The sequence below is a fragment of the Notolepis coatsorum genome (assembly GCF_963971535.1).
Source record: "Notolepis coatsorum genome assembly, chromosome: 10".
Classification (NCBI taxonomy): domain Eukaryota; kingdom Metazoa; phylum Chordata; class Actinopteri; order Aulopiformes; family Paralepididae; genus Notolepis; species Notolepis coatsorum.
This window is the reverse complement of record NC_140174.1, coordinates 133,313,103-133,338,187: the sequence shown is the minus strand read 5'-3', so window position 1 is coordinate 133,338,187 and position 25,085 is coordinate 133,313,103. Positions and strand designations below refer to the sequence as shown.

The window sequence follows — 25,085 nt, the reverse complement described above, 5'->3', positions numbered from 1 at the left end:
ATCCATATCTGATTGGATCAGATTTGGATTTTGGGTAGTTGAAAACCAAAAAACTGGATTAGGATAACTTTGATATCTGATCAGATCAGGAAATCAAATCCAAGCTTTAATCTGGATCAAATCTTCAAAACGGGTAGTTCAAACCGACAACAACACAGGATTGGGATCAGTTTGATTCCAAAAAACTGGATTATCTTGATCCCACCAGTGGATTCAGTGGATTACCAGAGCAAAATGTACTATAAAATTTATAAAAAAATATGTTTCAATATAAATACGATAGTTAACTGAAATAATACACAGTGTGAGAAGAGCATTTATGCGGGTGAACACCAGGAAGGCTGCTGGCCCAGATGGAATAACAGGACGTATACTTAAGTGCTAACCAGCTAGCCCCTGTGTTCACCACCATATTTAATCTATCCCTGGCGGAATCCGTGGTACCTGCCTGCTTCAAGGTGTCTACTATTATCCCGGTACCAAAGAAATCCTCCCCAACAGGTCTCAATGACTACAGACCGGTGGCACTCACCTCTGTGGCCATGAAATGTTTTGAGAGGCTGGTTAAGGATCACATTTGTGCCTCCCTCCGCAGTGATATGGACCCTATGCAATTTACATACAGGCCAAACTGGTCCACTGATGATGCGGTCTCCCAAGTACTGCACAGCACCCTCTCTCACCTAGACCGCCAGAAGGGGGGCTATGTGAGACTGTTGTTCATTGACTACAGCTCAGCGTTCAACACCATAGTCCCCACCAGACTGGTGGACAAGCTGATGGAGCTGGGTCTGAGCTCCACTCAGAGCGCCTGGATACTGGACTTTCTGAGTGAGAGGCCTCAGGCGGTCAGTGTGGGGGGGTCAGACCTCCAACACCATCACCCAGAGTATCGGGTCCCCCCAGGGCTGTGTCCTGAGCCCCCTGCTGTATTCACTATACACACATGACTGTGTGGCCAAGTTCAGCTCCAACTCCATAGAGAAGTTTGCGGACGACACAGTGGTGGTGGGGCTGATCTCTGACAACGACGAGAAGGCCTACCGGGAGGAGGTTGAGGTACTGGAACGCTGGTGCCAGGACAACAGCCTGCTCCTGAACATTGGTAAAACCAAGGAGCTGATTTTATGAGAAAACAGCAGGGGACATACACACCACTGAGGATAAACAGGGCTACCGTGGACAGGGTGAGCAGCTTCAAGTACCTGGGGGTCCACATCTCAGAGGATCTGACATGGACAACACACATAGACTCAGCCGTAAAAAAGGCGAAGCAGCGCCTCTACCACCCGAGACAGTTAAGGAAGTTCAGAGTATCAGGGAAGATACTCCAGTTCTTCTACTCCGGAGCTGTAGAGAGCATCTTGATTGGAAACATCACTGCCTGGTATGGAAACAGCACGGCACAGGACAAGAAGGCCGTACAGAGAGTGGTACGCTCAGCCGAGCGTACTACGGGTATTGCACTACCACCCCTGCAGGTCCTATATAACAAGAGGTGCAAATCCAATGTTATCATATTTCTCGATATCGATAATTATAGAAATTGTTATAAGTATAAAAAAATAAAAATACAAATTTTTTTTTATTTTATTTATTTTGCAGCAATTCTTTGTCGTTGCCGCCATCTTTAGTGTTACATCCCCTCACACTCCAGTTCTCAGGCTGCAGCTGGTTTAAAAGCGAAAGTAAGCCGGCTTCTCTGCTGGCTGTGGCTCCAGGGGAGTTGAACAGTTCTGGCTCTGCTAGTTTATTTTCGATCTTTTGGCGCTTTTTTGGTGGACAAACCACCGCACATGTGCGCCGTGACTCGTGACTGGAGTCTAGCTCTGCTAGCACACATAGCCTACTGTGTACAGACGGTTTCAAACTGTATTTTAAATTAGAAAGCAAACAAAATAAATGGACAAGAGAAAAATAAATCTCAATTTGGTCAGTATTGTCATTTGGACAAGCAAAGCCATTACTTTAAGTTGCAGGCAAGAAAGACAAGTCTGTCCACTGTCTCTGCCTGGTTTTAAAACTGCCCTGTTGCAGGTCACAAAAAAAATAGATTTTTCGATATATCTTTTTTTCGATATTCTATATCGATTATTAACACTTTAATCGCCGAAAACGCTGGAACTCGTCTTTCCCCGCCATGCTCATTCTGCCGAAGACGCCGTAACTCGTCTTTGATATTTCTCCTCCGGGGACCTGAGATATACTGCTGAGCTCCACTCAACTATCTAACGGTTCAAGAGCGCCATCTGGTGGCCGATCGGCAGATCGCCCATACAGCAAACCGGAAACAGGAAACTGGTGCTCATCCAAATTCGGTCCGACCACTCGCTATAGCTCCCGGGACTCCATCTTGACACACTGGATAATCGATCGCTCACCCTAACTCAATAAACAACATGATTTGGACGTATATACTATTATACAACCTGGAAATGGATCCGGTATTTCTCCATCCCATAATAGAAAAAATCTGTTCCACGCTCATCCCCCAACGGCGCGAGGAAGCCACGGTGAGTTTCAGCATTATTTTCTAACGTGTTCCATATAAACTGCTCTGATGATCATATGACCCACACTAGGTGAATGATATAACGTTGCCCACGGAATTATAAACGACCACCCGCCCATCCGGTCAACATCAGATGATACGTAGTAACTTCTAGAAGTACCTCCAGTTGAAATTTTTTATCTGGCACCGATCGCTACCAAACTGTATTTGATCATCAATATAATGCATTTGGGGCTATAAATCAAGTTCTGAAGAAAGCTGCAGAAAACGATAAAAACATAACTTATACTTTAGACCATATTTTAGTATGAATATGTGAATGAAAAAGTATAACGTTGCTACACCCTGAACAATAGATATAGGACATTGAATGGGCCATAATAATGTCAATTTAGCAATACAATTTAAAAAGTTATAGCCCTGCAAAGAAGGGGAACTTCTCCATAGACAAATAGAGATGGCGAGGGATGGTAAATTATGAATTTAACCATGGCGAGCAAAGTGTTAAAATATATCGCAATATTTATCGTTATCGTTATATCGCCCAGCCCTACAACAGCCTGTTCAAGCTGCTGCGGTCAGGCAAACGCCTGCGAACACCAGCAACTAGGACAGAGAGACTTTGGCTCAGCTTCTTCCCCCAGGCCATCAGAGTCTTGAACACTGAACTCTCCACACACAAGCACACATGACCACACACACACACACACTGTATACGTTCACACACTAACAGTCACTTTAATGAACGCACACACACACACATGCTGCACACGCTCACACTTATGGTCACTTTACAAAAGGAAAGGTCACTTAGAAAATAGTAGGGGTGCACAATATTGATTTTTTGACCCCGATATCGATAACTTTCTGCTCCTCAAGGTCGATACCGATAACCGATATATATTTATTGTATTATACCTTTTTTTTTATTATGTATATTCCTGTAGTGTTGACCTAACCAGATTTATCATGACATGAGCGTTACTACTATGAACAAAACAAAGCCAAGAGAACAGTTTTGACTCTTCAAATAAAGTTTATTTTTCCAAATAAATATAATTTGAGTCTATCACAAAATTCACAATCCGTCAATGTCATTAACAATGTGTTTCCCTGAACAATGAGTGAACTAAAAACCAACAGGTATTGTGCTTTGTCAGTAGGGATGGGTACCGTTCACATTTCAACCGATACGGTACCGGTACCTGTGAATCGATACCGGTACCCAACGGTACCTTTTTTCGGTACTTTAGTCTCGGGTTTATCGGGATGACGTCATAATTGCTGATATCTGCCCGATAATTATCGACACGATAATTATCGTGCATCCCTAAGAAATAGTATAGTATAACTTGAGATTGTATAATATAGCATTGTATAGCAGTGTACATAAAGACCCAGTGCCTCATCCGTAGCTAACAGTGTATTGCACTATCACAGGACCTAGCATGTCTTACCATGCTCTTGTAAAAACTCATGTACATATACAGATATGCCCTACTTTGATTACTTGTATTATTGCACAAATGTCATTCTCATCCTATTGGATTCTTATTATATTATTATTATTTGTATTATGCACAATCACTGCGGGCAAGACCCCCCGCATTTCATTGTATACCGTGACGAATAAAACTCTTGACTTGACTACACCATTTTTAGCCTTCATGGCAAATCAATATTATAATTTTTTTCTTCCACATTTGTGGTGGCCTATTTTGTTTTCAACCAAATGTTGATGACATAAATGTTTATGCTCATAAAAGTATCACAACAAAGATTGTCAATCACAAATGTCATTTAGATTAAAGAAAGATTTTCTTCAACAAAAAAAAGGTTCATCATCTGTCATCACCTTCAGCATACTGAAACCTCACTTAGAATTCAGCTCCTCAAAGCACACCTGGATGATGTTATGGAATTATTATGAATGTGTTTTTGTTGTTACCCTAGTGGGAGTATTCTTTTTAAAGACAATTTCATTATGATTTTATGTCCTTTATGTATTTAACAATATAATTAGACATTATAGGTGTCTCTGCAATGTGGTGGTCTGTTGTCTTCCTTGTATTCTTTTTCATATCCACTAGATGGAGATCGGTAGGATTAAAGCACTGATATTCAGGATCTAGTCATCTTGAAAAGTCTGAATCTGGATCAGGGTGATCCTATCCTGGATTGCTTTGAAATACCGGGACAAAATCTGGCCGAGTTGTCTGATCCTGGATCACAAAAAAGGGGATTTAAAGATCTGATCGGATCAGATAGGCATTAAAAGTTTTGAACTCCTGGGCCCTGGTGATACTAAAGATTGAACTCTGCCATTGGAAAGGGGAGATTTGGCCCGATCTATAGATGTGCAACTTGGCTATAATAAGGTAATTTATAGGCCTGATATTCTATAATCATATTTCAAATTGTGTGTCCGGATGGCAGAATTCAGTAATGTATACAAAACAGTCTGTTTAATCATCTTCCCTTTATTCATTTTCTTAGATTTTTTGTACCCATGATCTCAAGAAGGTACTGAATTTTTCATGTCTGGTGATTTTTAGCATAGTGTTATTCACCGTCAAAGATGAAAAAATGTATCATAATATATATTCTCCTTTGTTTCATCACAATTTACTCAAGCCTAGTAACAGACACAATATTTCTGACACTGGGAATACATTCCCTGAGATCCATAGAAGAACATGCAAATGGACCTTGTAGAAGTGGAGCAATCTTCCATTTACTTAGGTATGTATTTTTAGGCGGATTTTAAGAAAATAGGGCTAGGGCTTAACAGGTTAAAGCACCTTTAAAGCTGTGATTGGCTGTAACCTTTTGCACTTCTGTATCAAAGCCTTGTACCCATAGCTTCCCTATGAACTGGCTGCCGCCTGGAATTTATTTCAACACCACCATTAAAAGTTAAAGAAAGGGGATGCACATGATTTGTTTATTCCATGTAGTAATATATCTATTAACATTATACTGTATTCTGTGTGGCCCACGATCCCCCAATGAATTTCCTATTTGGTAACACTTTAACACTTGCTATTGGAGTTAAAGAGGCCCTACTGTAAAGGTTCACATTGTGCTAGATATGTTTATATTTTTGGATGTTATGAAACTGCTTTGAGTGTAAAAATGCCAAGGATCTGAAAAATATAACATGTAATGTGTAATGTAATTTTCTCGTTTGGATTTTTATAAAATTGGTGTCGTCCAGGAACCAATATCAAAATCAAGATATTGGTACCGGTATCGACTTCTTTTTTTCAACGATACCCAGCCGTAATCTTTACACCCCTAAGATACAAAATGTTGTTGTAGTGATACAAAAAATGATAAGCGCAAATCCGCAATAGCTGAAACCATATATATGTGCATTCATCCACACATGCATATTCACACACAATGACCTACATGCCAGTAGAGCAGCAGTTCTCAAACTACAGGTCGCAACGCAGATTTCTTTAAAAAAAATTCTTGCAACCTATTTTGGCCAAATATGCCTCGTTTTATAAATATGTATTGATAACATAGTGCTGTAATAAAATGTTCTAATAAATATCCATGATCAAGTTCAACAACGTGTGCTTTTATTTTCATATTCCTTAATTCCACATTGAAATTACGTGATACATTAACACTTTGGCGTCCGCAGTCTTGCGGCGATTTATGCCTCAGAGGACAGCGGTTTGTTTACAAACCTATGTACTTTCTAAGAGATATATATATCATTTATAGTATTGCTATCTGTCCATTCTCATTGTCACTTGAGTGCATAAACCGTGCCTTCATAATGGCTTAAAGAAAATAAAAATCCATCGGTTGGTTGTCATTTTATAGCGTCGTGAATATAAGGTTTATCGCGCTTTTCGTCTAGTCTTTTTTCCAGGAAGCTAGAAAATAGGCTAAACGTTGGCGCCGTTATATCAAATGCCATTTCTGCTGTATATATACGAATGAAATAAAACAAACTGCGTAGCATCCGGACTATTACAGAGCATCTATGAATGAAATGGGGGCGGCGGGGAACGCCGATTAGTATTATTGATTAGCAATATAGTGTGCGTTCAATCAGCCATGTTCACTGATCATCACGTTAGGTTTTAAAACAATGGCCAATCCAGCTGTAATTTGGGGGAATAGTGTCCTACCGTCAGGCCATGTGATCGCCGGCAGCATTTCTTCATTGGTCATCGGATTCTGGTAGATCGATATGTACATTGGCTAATCATAAATCCCATTATTCGAGGCTGAAAAATACGTTCGGTAACTGGATCAAAGATGGAGGGTCTTCGTTTGGAATCGAGGCTCATATGATCCGCCCACAGGACTGTAAAAGATTTTTTTTTTTTATTTTTTTTTAATCCCCTCAATGATACTGCAGTGGAGCGATGGCGCCCCTAAGCGGATCTGGCCGGTAGTGCATGTTTCGAAAATCAAATATGTGGGTAGGTAATGGATCTCGATTATAAATATGGAATAAAACAATAACAACTTGCCACAAGTATATACGTGGCTCTGGTCCACAACGCATGGAATCGAAACACGTATATACTCGTGGACGGACGGCATAGTGTTAAGTGTGGGGTCGCCAAAAGAAATCCTAAATAAAATGGGGTTGTGGTAAAAAAAAAAATTGAGAACCCCTGCACTAGAGGGTAGGGAAACATTTGTGTACCAACCAACCAATCAACAGAGTGAGCAACAGAGTGAGCTATAGAGCTGCTGGTCACAGCAAAAAAGCAAACATTAAATCAGATCTCTCAAAGAAGGATTCAATGTCTGTTCCAGTTCAATAATGTATCACACATCCCCATTACCCTGCAATCCAATATGATGTACGACTAGATCGACTAGAATCTGATTGATCCCTCTAGATATTATTACTCTCACACACATCACCCATGTCTCTCTCACACACATCACCCATGACACTCTCTCACACACACACATCACCCATGACTCTCTCTCTCACACATCACCCATGACTCTCTCTCTCTCACACACACACATCACCCATGACTCTCTCTCACACACACACACATCACACATGACTCTCTCTCTCACACATCACCCATGGCTCGCTCTCACACACATCACCCATGATGACTCTCTCACAAACATCACCCATGACTCTCTCTCACACACACATCACCCATCACTCTCTCTCACACACGTCACCCATGACTCTCTCACACACATCACCCATAACTCTCTCTGACACACATCACCCATGTCTCTCTCCCACACACATCACCCATGTCTCTCTCTCTCCCTCTCCCACACATCACCCATGTCTCTCTCTCTCCCTCTCCCACACACATCACCCATGTCTCTCTCTCCCACACACATCACCCATGACTCACCGCTGTGTATCTTCTCGTGTCGCTGCAGCAGATACTTCTGAATGAAGCTCATGTTACACTGGCTGCACCGGAAAGGCCTCTCACCTGTGCGATCAAGAGTACAACAATCGGCCCAACACGTTAATTCATGATGTGCTCACCCAAGCACAAGAGCACCACACTGCCAATAACACAAAATGTTTAAAGATATTAAAAGACTATTTGTTTCACCGCTTGTAGTCTTTGTACATAGCGTTACACTTGTAAACAGAATGTTGCCGGTATTAACATGGGAGAATGTCAACAGGATAAGGTGTTTACATGACTCAGTACTCAGGGTTCTAAAGGTCTTGGTCTGGTCATAGTAAGTCTAGCGCAGCGGTTCTCAAACTGCGGGTCGTGACCCAAAGTGGGGTCGTGGGTAGGTGACAGTGGGGTTGCGCATTGGCATGTGTTTTTAAAAAAAAACTTGGTTTTTGAGGTGATGAAATCACTGCGCCCAGGCAGCAGTGGTTCGGCCAAAAATAGTTCCGAGTACCTATATATCTGCTTAGAAAATGAAAATGTAAAAAACAATTTTTTTTTATGATTTCTCCACGTGGTAAATACACAGGTCACAACATGTTTACAGGAAAGTTTTGGATTTGTATTTGGAGTGTATTTCGTGACAGTTGGGAACTAGGCTACACTGGCACACCTACTTCCAGTGAATGATGCTAAGCTAGGCTAACAGTGCGGCTGTTCCCTAAGCCTGATACATGCACAGAGAAGAAAATGGTATCTGCTTGTCTAACTGCAGGGTAGATGGCAAATAAGCTAATTTCCCAAAAAGTTGGCGTGTTCCTTTAAGTGTGGGGTCGCAAAAGAAAATCCTAAATAAAATGGGGTTGTTGTATAAAAAAGTTTGAGAACCCCTGGTCTGTACCAAAAGGGGACAAGTGCCAACTCAAAATACTTGAGTATTCAAAATAAAATATTTGAATATTAACACTTTAAATCGCAGATGACGTGTTTAGACGTCATTCCTAGCCATGCTCATTCTGCCGAAGACGCCGTAACTCGTCTTTGATATCAATAATTCAAAAATCTGTGATCGAAATCATATTTCTCCTCCGGAGACACGAGATGTACTGGTGAGCTCCACTCAACTGTCTAGCGGTTCAAGAGCGCCATCTGGTGGCCGATACGGTAAGATCCAGCGTTATTTTCTAACGTATTCCATATAAACTGCTCCGATGACCATATGACCCACACTAGACGAATGGTATAACGTTGCCCACGGAATTATAAACGCCCCCTCGCCCATCCGGTCAATATCAGATGATACGTAGTAACTTCTAGAACCTAGTCCAGTTGACATTTTTTATCTCGCGCCGATTGCTATCAAACTGTATTTCATGATCAATATAATGCATTTGGAGCTATAAATCAAGTTCTGGAGAAAGCTGCAGAAAACGATAAAAACATACTTATAGTATGAATATGTGAATGAAAAAGTATATCGTTGCTACACCCTGAACAATGGATATAGGACATTGAATGGGCCATAATAATGGCAATTTAGCAATAGAATTTAAAAAGTTATAGCCCTGCAAAGAAGGGGAACTTCTCCATAGACAAATAGAGCTGGCTAGGGATGGTAAATTATGAATTTAACCCATGGCGATCAAAGTGTTAACACTTTGATTGCATAAGGCTAAATTCATGATATACCATCCCTTGCCAGCTCTATTTGTCTATGGAGAAGTTCCCCTTCTTTGCAGGGCTATAACTTTTTAAATTCTATTGCTAGATTGCCATTATTAGGGCCCATTCAAGGTCCTATATGTATTGTTCATGGTGTATGAACGTTAAACTTTTTCATTCACATATTCATACTAAAATATGATCTAAAGTATAAGTATGTTTTCATCTCTTTCTGCAGCTTTCTCCAGAACGTGATTTATAGCCCCAAATGCATTATATTGATGATCAAATACAGTTTGGTAGCGATCGGTGCCAGATGAAAAATTTCAAATGGACGTGCTTCTAGAAGTTTCTACGTATCATCTGATGATGACCGGATGGGCGGGGGATCGTTTATAATTCCGTGGGCAACGTTATACCATTCATCTAATGTGGGTCAAATGTTCATCATAGCAGTTAGTGTCGAACACGGTAATACTACACGCTAAAACTCACCCCAGTCTCCACGGGCCGTTGGGCGATCAGCGTGGGGTAGACAGTTTTCCATTATGGGATGTCGAAATACCCGGTCCATTTCCAGGTTGTATAATAGTATACGTCCAAATCATGTTGTTTATCGAGTTATTGGCAACGGATCGCTATGTATTGTGTCGAGCTCGAGTCCCGGGACCTATAGAGAGTGCCCGGAAGTAATATGGGTGATCACTACTTCATCCACATGACTTCCTGTTTGGCGCGTCTGCCGATCGGCCACCAGATGGCGCTCTTGAACCGCTAGAGGATTGAGAGGAGCTCAGAACTGTGTGTGAAGGCTGCAGAGGGGAAATATGATTCCGATCACAGATTTTTGAAATATTGATATTAAAGACGAGTTAGGGCGTCCTCGGCAACTTTAGCATGGCTAGGAAAGACGCCTAAACACGTTTTCGGCATTTAAAGTGTTAATGTGCATTTTACAAAAGAGGACAAATGAAAGTAAATAAAATAAAATAACACAAAAACCAAGTAGTCGCTTGTTGTGTCCATTACTAAGGGAAGCAATTCACCTTGGGACTGAAAAGATTAGTCAGAAATGAAACCAGGATAAAAGACAAATCATGGAAATGAGGTTAAGTATTTATAGGTTCATGTTCAAAGAGCCAATTGTATAATTCCCGGCAAAAAGAATGACTAAGACCTACTGAGACATGTGACTCATCGCCGACTCACTCAACCCTGGCTTTAGCTATTGTCTGGATGTACAGAAGGGCCCAGTCACACACACATGGGAAAGATATTAAAAAGGGATGGTTCAGATTTTTTATTTGTTACAACAAGTGGTATGACAGTAATGTAATTGATGCAGAGCCATCAGACAAGTGCTGCAAAAAGGGTCTCGAACCATACTAGTGTTAATCCACATCATTCATGACATGCTGACAAACGTCTTAACCATCCATAATGCAAAAACGACAAGCCTCCCGCATTTCCTACGCTTCAGACCGACGTCTCGGAACAACCACGTCACATTAGGGCTCATTCCAAGACGGCACGGGAAACAGACCTCATGGCCCCTACACTCAGTCTAGTAGTAGAGGAAAACAAACCCCATGGCCCCTACACTCTCCCTACAACGAGAGCCACTCACCTGTGTGGATGAGCACGTGGCGGCGCAGGTGGTAGGAGCTGCGGAAGGCGGCGTTGCAGTGCTCACAGATGTGTGGTTTGGAGTTGGGAGACAGATAAGACCCGTCCGCATCCAGCATCATACCCTGTAGAAAAACATTATATATATATATATATATATATATTGTGATGATGCACGGATATGAATGCGGAAACCCAACTGTATCAATCTGTACATTTGATATTAATACGGACGCACGCACCGTTTTTGTTTTGACACTAAGCTTATCAGGTGTGCGAATTAAAGTGTGTTTATTGATTGAATTAATTTACGACCTAAATGCTGTGAATCAATACCATGGCTTGTTTAATTGCATACAGATATTGCTGACTGGATCAGTGTCCTCACATCTGGATACCTCTTGTAAAAAAATGTAAGTATCAAATTTTATTGAAAATGTCAAATGACATGCTGGGTATTGGTATTTTAGTCGTGGTGAAATTATTTTGATACAGATGCCCGGTTTGAGCCTGGGATTTGCCCGATATACAATAACAGTATCACAGGCCTAGTTGAGACTGTGTTCAAATAGACAGGGGGTTTCATATCATGTCTATTCGGGACTGGGTTAAGATAGATAGGAGGTATCGTATGAGACTGGGTTATGATAGACGGGAGGTATCATATCAAAACAAGACTGGGTTAGGATAGATAGGAGGCATCATATCATACGAGACTGTGTTAGGATAGATAGGAGGCATCATATCATACGAGACTGTGTTAGGATAGATAGGAGGCATCATATCATACAAGACTGGGTTAGGATAGATAGGAGGTATCATATCAAACGAGACTGGGTTAGGATAGATAGGAGGCATCATATCATACGAGACTGGGTTAGGATAGATAGGAGGTATCATATCATACAAGACTGGGTTAGGATAGATAGGAGGCATCATATCATACGAGACTGGGTTAGGATAGATAGGAGGCATCATATCATACGAGACTGGGTTAGGATAGATAGGGCATAAAAGAAAATATTGTTTGTTTCCTGTTGGTTGTCAGTTAAGGCCATGGGTAGGTAGGGAATTTATTTTATTACATTTTTTATTTTATTCTTTCCCACAGCGACTATGGATAGGGAATTTCTTTATTTAATAAAAATGTTCACAACAACATGGATGCATGTACTCTGCCAGAATGTTTAATAACCATAATACTAAAGGTTTGACTAAGATTTTTATGAAACTTTATATATAAAAAAAAAAATATATATATATATATATTTTTTAATAAATTTCATAAAATAAATTGGGTCGCACCTAAATCGGCAGGGTCGGTCGGCAACCGGAAACAAACCATTTTTTCTTTTAGGCCCAGGGGGTGTCATATCATACGAGACTGGGTTAGGATAGATAGGAGGCATCATATGATACGAGACTGGGTTAGGATAGATAGGAGGCATCATATCATTTGAGACTGGGTTAGGATAGATAGGAGGCATCATATCATATGAGACTGGGTTAGGATAGATAGGAGGTATCATATCATATGAGACTGGGTTAGGATAGATAGGAGGCATCATATCATATGAGACTGGGTTAGGATAGATAGGAGGCATCATATCATATGAGACTGGGTTAGGCTAGATAGGAGGCATCATATCATATGAGACTGGGTTAGGATAGATAGAAGGCATCATATCATATGAGACTGGGTTAGGATAGATAGGAGGTATTATATCATATGTCTAGTTGAGATTGGGTTGAGATAGACAGGAGGGAACATTATATGCTTGGTTGAGATTGGTTTAAGAAAGACAGATAGTTCTACCTTTGCAGAGTCGCCTCGTTTCCGCCGGGCCTTGCCCCCCCCCTCTCCGTTGCTCTTCCGCCCTCTTCTCCCCGAGGACTCTTTTGGCTCTTTACCCGGTCGTCCCGACATCTGAGGACACAGCGGAACTGATGGTCACAGTGGGAAGGACAAACTGACCATATGAGCCTGTTCTCTGCCTGGTCCTTGTCAATTAGTCAGTTAATTGGTTAATATAGGGTCTTGGACTTTGTTTCTTGCAGTTGGTTTTTTGTGCTGTTCATTTACAGAGGGAAATTATTTAAATGAGTCAATGAAACCCCTGTGATTAGTAGGGGTGGGAATCACCAGTTTAATCACGATACGATACGATATCGATTCTTTGGACAACGATACGATATTATCCGATATCACACAGTCTGCCACGATACGATTCGATTCAGGTGCCTGCGATCGATATGAGACGATATTATGTGCCCATTTAATACAATCAGTAACATTTAAATCAACAAAAAAAAGGCAATGGAAATATCATGACATTTTTATTTTTGAGCTCTTCCAGACATTTAAATGAAAAACAATCTATTGTTTTTAATACAAATAGACCTCCTGTTCACTGTTTTTGGTTCATTTTTTTTTTCTTGATATTAATATCCTATTCACTGTCACAGAGCTGTATTTTGGCTGGAAAAGCATATTGGGAGTCCCAAGGTGCAGTACCGGCCAGATCCTGTTAGTGGGGCTATCCCCGAGAATGCACCCTCCCAGTCCCCACTTCTCTCTGCCTATGGCTCTGGGTTAGCTTGTTAGCTCACGCTAAAGTAACGTTATCTTCGATCTTTAACGCGACGTGGGCATAATGGAGTGACGAGGATTGCAAAGCAGGTTAGATGCATTGGCCCCGTTGTGGAATAAAACAGCAGGGACATGTTTTGGGTCACAGAATAGGCACACTAGCCTTGCTCTAGTGACGCTCTAGACGCTAATGCTGTTGATGTTAAACGGAGTTTGAGTTTCACAACACTGGGCGCGGGGCGATGACGTCGCCGTCGCCGGATTTTCAAAATAAGAGTATCGCAATATGAATCGATCTTTTTACGTGGCATCGATCCTATTTGATTATTGATAATAGATCGATATATCGATCTGGATCGATGTATCGTCCCACCCCTAGTGATTAGTCGATTACTCTGTTTAGTTGAGGACAGTCATATTCTAGTCAATGAAACCCTGAGTAGTCGACTACTAGTCGAGGACAGGAATATTCTAGTCAATAAAAACCTATGACCAGTAGACCAGGGCTGAACAGTGCGAGATATATGTTCAGGGATTAAAGAAAAGAAAAATATCTCCTGAGCTTTTTTTTCAGGCCAAGTCATATTCTTATTTTAACCTCCACTAGCGTTAGCGTTTTAAGGGAGCCTACTTGTAGAGCCTACTGTCCTGACTGTGACTATAGGCCCTACTGTTGTGGTTGTTGTGCCAGGCAGGGAGGCTGTGTGCTGGAGAGCGTGAATGCAAGTCTTGTGGCTAGCTTCTGATTGATGGCGAGCTAGCACCCTTTTCCCATTACTTTGAGCCATGAACTAAAAGGCTTGTTATCATACAAACAAGGGACTAAACACGTTTCGCAATTATGCCACAACAATGTGGAACGCCCTACCAACAGCCGTAAAAAATTTTTATCCTCAGTGTTTCCCACAGGATTTAGTGGGTATGCTCTAGGGGGGGTCCGGGGGCATGACCCCCCCCCCCCCCCCCCCCCCCCCCCCCGGAACATTTTTTTTTTTTTTTAAGTTTTAAAGTTAAATGTGGTGCACTTTGAGAGCAAAATTAAGAGGCTAGATCTATGATGAACTTTGTGCTCAAAACACAAAATCGACTAGACACTAGAGCATACATTTGAGCCATCAAAGAAATTAAGCAAAAGTGGTTACCTGTGTTGAACTAGTTTATTTTTTAGAAAATAAAAAAATAGACTGGATTACTATTACGACTACTACCACTGCCAATACTACTGATACATCCCTATTGGCAAACTTTATATTAAAAAAAAATAAAAAAAAGTTTTAAAAAAAGTTTTTTTTTTAAATATAAATCAAAATATTGTATAAATATAATCAAATTGACGGAAATCCGTCTCAAGACTGAACGCTTTAATGCCTGTATGTGTTGCACGTGCTACAGCAACATCGGTCTGTGCGATGAATGGATTTACTTCAGTAGCAACCGTGTGATAGGCATTCGGTTCATATCAATACTCTTATTTTGAAAATCCTGTGGCAAGTCTCATCTCCGCAGAAGCGTAGCTCCAGCCATAATATCTATGGCTCCGGCAGCTAGCAACGTTCGGTTCATATCGATACTCTTATTTTGAAAATCTCGTGGTGTCGTATCCGCTCGGCTCACAACACAGCAGTAGCGTCTGGAACGCGGACATTGCAACATAGCAAGGCTAGTGTGCCTATTTTGCGACCCAAAACAAGTCCCTGCTGTTTTATTCCGCAACGGGTCAAATGCATCTAACATGCTTTGCAATCCTTGCCATTCCTTTATGACCACGTCGTGTTAAAGGCCGAAATTAACGTTACGTTAGCGTAAGCTAACAACAAGCTAACCTTGATCAGAGCCATAGAGAGAACAGCAGAAGGAGGGGGGGGCAGGCATTCTCCCTTCTGTGTGTGTGTGCGTTTGAAAAGATCTGATGAAGTCAGACGAGTATATTATATTGATAGTAAATGTACTGAGGGTGGACAGATAATGTTGATATTTAAACATAAAAAATACAATACATAATACATACATAATCATCATGCAACATAAAACAATTGCAGGAACGGTTTGGGAGAGGAAGGGGTTTTAGGTTGTTGCGAGTTCCAAATAAAAGTTTAAAGCTCAATATATCAAAACGTGGCACTTTACAGTGAATAGGATGTCTATTTTATTTTGTATTAAAAACAATTGTTTTTCCTTTAAAAGTCTGGAAGAGGTAAATTAATTAGTTTTAGTTGATCTAAATGTTACCGATTGGGCTTATGAAGTTATGATATTGTCTCATATCGATTGCAGGCACCTGCATCGTATCATATCGTGGCAGATATCGGCAAATATCGTATCGTGATGAAACTGGTGATTCCCACCCCTAGTAGAGTCCATACATCCAACACCAAATCCCATAATTCCTTACACGTAACGTGTCTGGCTGTGTGACGTGAACTTAGCATGAAAATGACAGCCAAACATGGCACTGCAACTAAATAACACAAATACAATAGGCACATTTGTGACTGTTACAAATATAACACGTTTTATACTTGTGCTACAAGATTTTGGCCTGTGCTACAAAACTATCAACCTCTGTAGCACCAGTGTTATGTGCAAAAAAAGTTAATGTACAGTAGACTACTCCGTTTAGTTGAGGACAGGAATATTCTAGTCAATAAAACCCTATGAGTAGTTGACTACTCTTCTTTAGTTGAGGGACAGGAATATTCTAGTCAATAAAACCCTATGAGTAGTTTACTACGCTTCTTTAGTTGAGGACAGGAATATTCTAGTCAATAAAACCCTATGAATAGTCGACTACTCTTGTTTAGTTGAGGACAGGAATATTCTAGTCAATAAAACCCTATGAATAGTCGACTACTCTTGTTTAGTTGAGGACCGTCATATTCGCCAACTAAAACAGCCATTACACACCTTCTCAAAAACGAATAGTCAAATGTCAAGGCATAGGCTCCAACTAGACAAACCCAGCTCTGTATCGACTGTAATAAGACCCCCCCTCTCTCACCGGCTCTCCCATGGGCCGTACGGTGCTGAGGCTGAGGTCATGCAGCAGCATGTTCTGGTGGTTCTGGTGGTGGTGATGGTTGCCAAAGGACATCTCCAGCATGTCGCCGCCGCTCTTCCCCACACCGATGCAGTTCACCCCCAGCCCTACTCCTCCTCCACCACCACCGCCGCCGTAGAGGGGCATGCGGTAGTCCAGCTCGCTCAGCCGCTCCTGCTTGATGCCCATGCTGTGGAGGAAGCCACCACCGCCCTGGTGCTCGGGGGGCGAGTCGCGCTCCTTCTTCAGGATCATCTCCTGCGGCAGCTCGCCCATGACGGACTGGGAGGCCAGCCGCGTGAAGCTGGTGACGGGCGGGAGGTGGCTGAACATCAGCATGCCGGGCGCAAAGTTGGGGTCCATGCCGCCGTTGCGCAGAAACTCGTTGCCTAGTTTGTCTTGGATAATACTCATGATGATGGTGCTGGTGGTCTCGCTTGGTGCAGGGGGGAGGGAGGGAGGGCCAGAACACTAGAAAGGGGTGCAGGAGGATATCCTGGAAGAGAATGGAGAGACACCATTTTTACTAGGGAAGAATGCAAAAAAACAAAGAAAGAATGGTAACAACAGGCTTGTTTTGCGTTAGACCTAGGCTACACAGCAACATCCTGAGGACAGCTAAGGGGAGATAGGAAAAAACTAAACAGTGTCAATCCAGAACCCCCCCCCCCCCCCCATTTATCAGACTTCTAGAAACAGGACCACTGATCTAGAATCAGCACTCAAGCCACATGCCCATATACACCTCACTATGACTGATGAGCCAATCTGGTCTCAGATACAGCTATTTACTCTCAGTCAGCTATTAATGACTTGATAGGATTGATTGGGCTTTACCTCACTGGAGCTGCGTGTGAAAGGCTGGCAATTACTGGTAACCTTGTTCCTTTTTCACTCCAAATATATTTAGCTAACATTTAGGTCAATTTATAGAGTACTCCATATATTTAATAGCTGCCATAAGTAGAAATCCCTGTTCTGGTTACGATATTATACATACTATTACAGCGTATGCATCCAAAGGCAAAGCGGTCAGGGAGTTTAGGCCGAGCAATAGATCCGAGACGGCCTGACTTGAGGTTCAAGAGTGAGACAACAGAGAGACACAGGAAACATTCAAGGCCATTACTGCCAGCTCTAAGTCTCCGTCTCACCGGGTCAACCCAGATTAAAGAAACCACTTAAGTGAGCAACGCCAAAGATTAACCGCTCCCAACTGCCAGCATGCCTTCAATAATGGACCAGCCGAACAGAGTTCAACATCAAACCCCAGTCAAATATTCTGGACAGGTAGGAGCGTAGACAAGCTTGGTGATAAGTCTAGCCAAATATCAATGAGCATTGTGGTGTACACAGACAATTTCAAACATCAGGAGTGATCTCTCTAATGAAAACATGTGATCTTCATAGGGGGCCAATAAAAAAAATAACCCACAGTTTATTTGCGCGACGTGACCTAGTAGTCTAATAATAAAAAAGTGTGTCCGGGCTACAGCATCTAAAACACAGGTGATGTATTGAGGAGCACATAGGGAAGGTAAAGAAAAGTGTCTTGTGCCTTTTGTTCTGTAGTATATATATATATAAAGAAAATCGAAATCAAATCCATACCTTTGAAATATTCCATCCTAATCACGTGCTACTCCTATGTGTGACATTTTCTTGTATCACATGGATTGGACTTGGATTGTAGCCAAACAAAGATATGTTATGCCTTTGTACTGGCTGTAAAATTGAAATGGGTATTGTGTTACATTAGGGCTTGCTGGCGTCTTTTGGAAATGTGAGCATTAACACAATTGACTTTATAACTATATTCGGCGGATGACCCAATGGTCTCCCTATTGACAAATTCACCGGTTGAGTCTAAAACAAACCATATTTTGACCGTTATTGTATTTCAAGGATCTCTGTGGATGTTTGCCACGCACGTCTCATAATGTCCAGGCAGGGATGGAGAGACGATTGCCTGAAGTTCTGCTTTATTGTTTAGTCTAGAGACTCCAGTAAAGGCGACATTGAATTCCGCACATTAAGCGGATGAGCTTTTATGATGAATAACGTTAGTTGGCTAACTAGCTAAGATAGCATAAGGCTAGCTAACCACAATGGGACACAATCAATCCATCTGCACGGCTTTCATCAAAACAATCAACCGGGCTAAGCCACCCCGCAAGCCACAATCACGTATCAATATAAAACCATAACAATATGTATGATTGGTTGCCCCCCCCCCAAACAATACATGCTATCATAAACGGTATATAACTCGCCTGATATTAGCCATAACGTCACAGACTATTGTATGTGTCTGTTAGCTCAGCTAACACCGAACCATGCGAGCTAACAGTAACGGGACGTGTTTATTGACGCTATATAAAGAAGCCCCAGGACTACAGTACAAACATCGAAAATCAATTGATCAAATGTCGAACGATCAAAAGGCCGAACAGTGAAATGAGTGCAACTCAACGCTGGATAACAAACGTGGCTTTATTAGTAGCCTGGTTTTGTAATGAAAGCCAATTCAACGAATGACTATTCTCAGCTCCCCAGGCTTTTGATGAGGCTGTTGAAATCAAATCTGTCTGCTGCTAGCATCAGGGCTACAGCTACAGCTAGCTCTGTTCACCATAACTACAGCTAGCTCTGTTCACTATAACTACAGCTAGCTCTATTCACTTATAGCTGTGTAGAATCAGACCTGGCTCTACGTTTAGCTAGCAATGCATTCCTCAACGTCCAGCACCACACGATCACTTTAGGGCTAAATAAAGCTAAAGATCCCGACGACCCGTCTGTGTTAATCAGAAGCTAACCACGAGCTATAAGCTAAGCTAACCCAGCTAGCTGCTCCACAACTGAAAACCCCGCATTATGGCTCAACACGCAACACACACAAACAATGCTGAGCGCTGCCGCTCGGCGCATCTCTCTCTCTCTCTCGGCGAGTCCCACTGCGCGATCTTTCGACAAATCCCGACTATTATCCGTGAATAAAGGTGACTTTGATTCTCCTACTTACCCACACATGACCGCCGGTCGTTTTAAAAACGTGCCTATTTTCTTCCCTTGTTCGCCGCTTCGGGGGTTTTATTGCCAAAACATTGTTCTCCTGCGGCCGCTGCTTTCTTCCATCTTGTCCCTGGCGCGGGGGATTGTGGGTCTGGTGTGTCGGACGGGTCGTGAGAGGAGACAAGAGGGAGGGAGGACTGCAGTCTGAGGTGAGAGGAGACAAGAGGGAGGGAGGACTGCAGTCTGAGGTGAGAGGAGACAAGAGGGAGGGAGGACTGCAGTCTGAGGTGAGAGGAGACAAGAGGGAGGACTGCAGTCTGAGGTGAGAGGAGACAAGAGGGAGGAGGACTGCAGTCTGAGGTGAGAGGAGACAAGAGGGAGGACTGCAGTCTGAGGTGAGAGGAGACAAGAGGGAGGGAGGACTGCAGTCTGAGGTGAGAGGAGACAAGAGGGAGGACTGCAGTCTGAGGTGAGAGGAGACAAGAGGGAGGGAGGACTGCAGTCTGAGGTGAGAGGAGACAAGAGGAAGGAGGACTGCAGTCTGAGGTGAGAGGAGACAAGAGGGAGGACTGCAGTCTGAGGTGAGAGGAGACAAGAGGAAGGACTGCAGTCTGAGGTGAGAGGAGACAAGAGGAAGGAGGACTGCAGTCTGAGGTGAGAGGAGACAAGAGGAAGGAGGACTGCAGTCAAGTCAAGTCAAGAGTTTTATTTGTCACGGCATACGGATATACAATGAAATGCGGGTGGTCTTGCCCGCAACGATGTGCAATTGGTACAACATATAACATATAATAGAATCCAATACAAAAAATGTGTGCAATAAAATTGTGCAATAACAGGTAGCAGGTAACAATAAATTTGTGCAATGACGGGTAACAGTTGACAGTTAACAGTAGTAGTAATAGTAGTGCAATACACTGTTACTGTTGCTAATACTAATTTAAAGTGGCCTTTCCTTTTGGCAATAAGTGAGGGTGCGTGCGGCCTGAGTGTGTGCCCGCTCATGCTAGAGTGTTACAGTGGTACTCAATGTTCATTGTTCAGGACTCTGATGGCCTGGGGGAAGAAGCTGAGCCTAAGCCGCTCTGTCCTAGTAGCTGGGGTTCGCAGGCGTCTGCCTGACCTCAGCAGCTGGAACAGGCTGTTATTGGGGTGGTGAGGGTCTTTCATTATCCTGCAGGCTCTGGATTTGCACCTCTTGTTGTATAGAACCTGCAGGGGAGGTAGTGCAATACCCGTGGTACGCTCGGCTGAGCGCACCACTCTCTGTAGGGCCTTCTTGTCTTGTGCCGTGCTGTTTCCATACCAGGCAGTGATGTTTCCGGTCAAGATGCTCTCTACAGCTCAGAGTAGAAGGACTGGAGTATCTTCCCCGATACTCTGAACTTCCTTAACTGTCTCAGGTGGTAGAGGCGCTGTTTCGCCTTCTTTACTACTGTGTCTATGTGTGTTGACCATGTCAGATCCTCTGAGATGTGGACCCCCAGGTACTTAAAGCTGCTCACCCTGTCCACGGTAGCCCCGTTAATCATCAGTGGTGTGTGTGTCTCCTGCTGTCCTCTCCTATAATCCACGATCAGCTCCTTGGTTTTACCAACGTTCAGGAGCAGGCTGTTGTCCTGGCACCAGCGTTCCAGTACCTCAACCTCCTCCCGGTAGGCCTTCTCGTCGTTGTCCAAGATCAGCCCCACCACCACGTGTCGTCTGCGAACTTCACTATGGAGTTGGAGCTGAACTTGGCCACACAGTCGTGTGTGTAGAGTGAGTACAGCAGGGGGCTTAGAACACAGCCCTGGGGGGACCCGATGCTCAGGGTGATGGTGTTGGAGGTCTGACCCCCCACCCTGACCGCCTGGGGTCTTTCACTCAGAAAGTCCAGTACCCAGGCGCTCAGGGCGGAGCTCAGACCCAGCTCGATCAGCTTGTTCACCAGTCTGGTGGGGACTATGGTGTTGAACGCTGAGCTGTAGTCAATGGCTGCGGTCTCGACTCCCGGAGAGTCAGCATTGCCTTGGCTTGGGCTGATCGCTATACTAACTTGTTTGGCTGAGTTAGGGGGAGGGAAGCCGTGGGTGGGTCCTGGGCGTTGTGGACAGCGACCCCTACAGTTCGGTCGGGACACCTGTACAGCGAGGGTAGGATCTGGAGAAAGGTAGTGTGACCTTCCACACGTTACACTCTCCCGTGAGAATCTACGCTGCTAGGCTGGCTGCCGGCTGGCTGCACATGTGTCGGAGGAAAACATGTGACAGTCTCCGGCCTCCCGGAGCAACAACCAGGAAGGGGGTTGGGAATTAGCATAACTACTAACAGTGGGATGGGAGAAAAATCAGAAAAAAGGAGGGGGGAAAAGATAATAATAAAAATAAAAAAAACATATTCTTAAATAATAGCGCTGCCCGAGGCTGGGCATACAGTCAACATATTCTTAAATAGTAGCGCTGCCCGAGGCTGGGCATATGATACAGTCAACGTATTCTTAAATAATAGCGCTGCCCGAGGCTGGGCATATGATACAGTCAACGTATTCTTAAATAATAGCGCTGCCCGAGGCTGGGCATATGATACAGTCAACGTATTCTTAAATAATAGCGCTGCCCGAGGCTTAGTGGCAATGCACCTGTACAGTCGTACACCTGGCAGTAACAGGGAAAATGCATAAAACACCCCTGGAACCTGATAAAGCCAGGTACATTTTTCAAGCACGACATGCAGATTTGCAGTTTTGCCTTATTTGAATCGAACTCTATAAGCTTAGTACACACATCACAAACTGCACGATGCAACACACCGAGTGAGAGAGAGAGAGACAGAGAGAGACCGAGAGAGAGCGCGCAAGAGAGAGAGAGCGCGAGAGAGCGAGAGAGAGAGAGCGATCAAGAGAGATCAAGAGAGAGAGAGCAAGAGAGAGAGAGAGTGCGAGAGAGAGCAAGAGAGAGAGAGAGAGAGAGAGAGCGAGAGAGAGAGAGCAAGGGAGAGAGCGTGAGAGAGAGAGCGTGCAAGAGAGAGAGAGATCCACGGCGGGAACAGAGTAGATTGCATTAAAAACTCACCCTAACACAGAGTCAGGTCCAAGAGGAAGGAGACGACCGTGGAGAAAGTTCACCAGTCCCATCATGATATTGTCCCCCCCGTTGGGATGAACTTGGGAGTCTGTTCCTAGTTTATCTGCCACACGTTAGCACTCGATAACGTAGCTAGGTTAGCTAACGCTAGTTAGCTGTCCCTGCCTTTAGCTAAGCTACTAGCCGACATAGCTATAGCTTGACTGAACGTTCTAACACGCAACAACTTTCATCTTCAGTCCTCTTCGTCTTGGCATAACCTAATCACTATACTTGGTATTGATAAGCTTACGGCATGCAGCGTTATTTCTTCTGCTCCGATGCTGCACATTTGGTTTTCAAAAGTAGGATGCTCTGCCTCTTGGCCAAGACATCCACTCGCTCCCGTGGATAGCGCCAAATAGACCCTGTACCTGTACCCCCTCCCCTCGTGAATAATACCGGTCTTCTTCACATCTCTCTACCGACTACCAGACCGACGCCAACCAGCTCCCCCTAGTGTTAGTCCTCCCACGATGCTTTGCACAAATGTAATTGAATGAAACCAATAGTATATCTGCAGAGCCGCAGAGCCCGGAACACTATTCTACAAACGTGTCTAATGTGAAATATATAAGCATGTAAGCAAAACTAGATTTTAGGTTTGTGATGGAAAGTGATTGTTAACATTCTATTTATTTTTATAAAAAAATAAAAAAATAATTTGCGAGGCCCCCCTTCCCGCGAGGCCCTGTGCGACCGCACTGCTCGCACGCCCCTTGAGACGGCCCTGGCCATAAGTAATATATTGACTATATTTGTTCTGCCTCCCAGGCAGTGTATATGGGTTTGATTTGCTTTAGCACCACCTGTTGGTCGAACTTGGTATATACAGGAAGTGGGACTTCATGGTAAAACAGGAAGTGGTAGCTCACAGATAAACAGGAAGTGGGACCTGCAGCTTCACCAGGAAGAGAGTTCTCATTATGAACAACATGCTGTTCTTATCTATAGTAATCCTTTGATTTGCCCCATCGTAAGCATTGTCTGTAAGTAATCCTTTATTGTTTGCAAGGTTATCTTTCAGTTTTGAAGTATATTGTCGTAGATGGGTCGCTGTTATGTTCGTATTCTATTACCTATGATACATGCTAATGGCAGATACAGTAGATGTGCATAATACTTGGAATGTTTAGTACAACATGTCTACATATAATCATTTAGTACACTTACTGTATATCTATACTTTTTACGTGCACTAGTACGGAACACGGGCACGAGGAAAGGAAGGAAATGTCCAAATAAGACTATACGTTTTTGGAGTTAGTCTCCAACTCGGTCACACTGGTGGACGGACATTAAGCTATTGGGCTCCCACTGAGAGAAGAGCGACTTGAGCTCCCCAACAATCGTGGTGTTGCGGAACAAAGAGCTTCAAACTTAAAGAGAACGTTTCAAAGGAACAAGAAGTTTGATGAAGACTACAAAGTTTTCAGTAAAAGAAGAAAAAAGAAGAAACTTGACAGAAGGAGACGTGGTCCTCATCATCGATGACACCTCCCCAAGAAACTCTTGGTTAATGGGCCAAGTCACTCAAGTCCTACCGGATGCAAGAGGATTCGTGCGGCAAGTGCTGGTTAGGACAAAGACTTCGCCGGCCAATCTCAAAGCTGGTTCTGCTGGTGGAGGCCCAAGAGGAACCACAGCCTGCATCCACTCCCTTCTCCTCACCCTAAGATGGCCCATACCCTGCCCCCCCCTCCCAAGAAGACACCCCCCCCCCCCAAGAAGACACACTCCCCCCCCGCCCTCAAGAAGACACGCTACCCCCTCCCTTTACACACGCACACATTACACGCATCGTCTATACACACAACTATTTCGTAGATGAACTGTGCGCTACGTTTTTCACATTCGCGCTACGCTCAAGGAGCAGAAGATTGGACAGTGTGCAATGTGACGCGGACTTTGTAAAACAAAGAAGTATTGTGTTGGCTCCGTTAAGCATGTTTTTGGTAATTGCCATGTAAGGTTCCACGACAATTAGGGGCCGGTATGTTGGAGCCAAATGTATGATTTTGTTTACTTTGTAAATAATTGTATAGGTCTATAGTCTATATTTCATATATTTCATACATGGCCTATAGAAGCACTTAAAATGCCATAATCCATATAATCACTGTTAGTGCCAAATGTATGGTTGTGAAATTATTATTATTATTATTGTTAT

The 25,085-nt window shown here is 43.2% G+C and overlaps 1 protein-coding gene across 2 annotated transcripts in view; it reads right to left on the bottom strand.

Annotated features, from left to right (window-relative positions):
• Positions 1–19,928, bottom strand: part of LOC311235105 (zinc finger protein 281-like) — a 37,723-nt gene extending 17,795 nt beyond the window's left edge. Inside the window, exons 1-5 of one of the 2 annotated variants that reach the window (XM_084322457.1) lie at positions 19,822–19,928; positions 16,758–17,292; positions 12,986–13,096; positions 11,171–11,294; positions 7,879–7,962 (exon numbers count right to left, since the gene is read on the bottom strand). In XM_084322457.1, the coding sequence (XP_084178583.1) occupies positions 7,879–7,962; positions 11,171–11,294; positions 12,986–13,096; positions 16,758–17,210 (772 nt within the window). In that variant the 5' untranslated portion in view covers positions 17,211–17,292; positions 19,822–19,928. Of the gene's footprint in view, positions 1–7,878; positions 7,973–11,170; positions 11,295–12,985; positions 13,097–16,757; positions 17,293–19,821 lie in introns of both variants that reach the window. The other variant, XM_084322456.1, reaches the window with a different exon arrangement.
• Between the last annotated feature and the right edge of the window lie 5,157 nt (positions 19,929–25,085).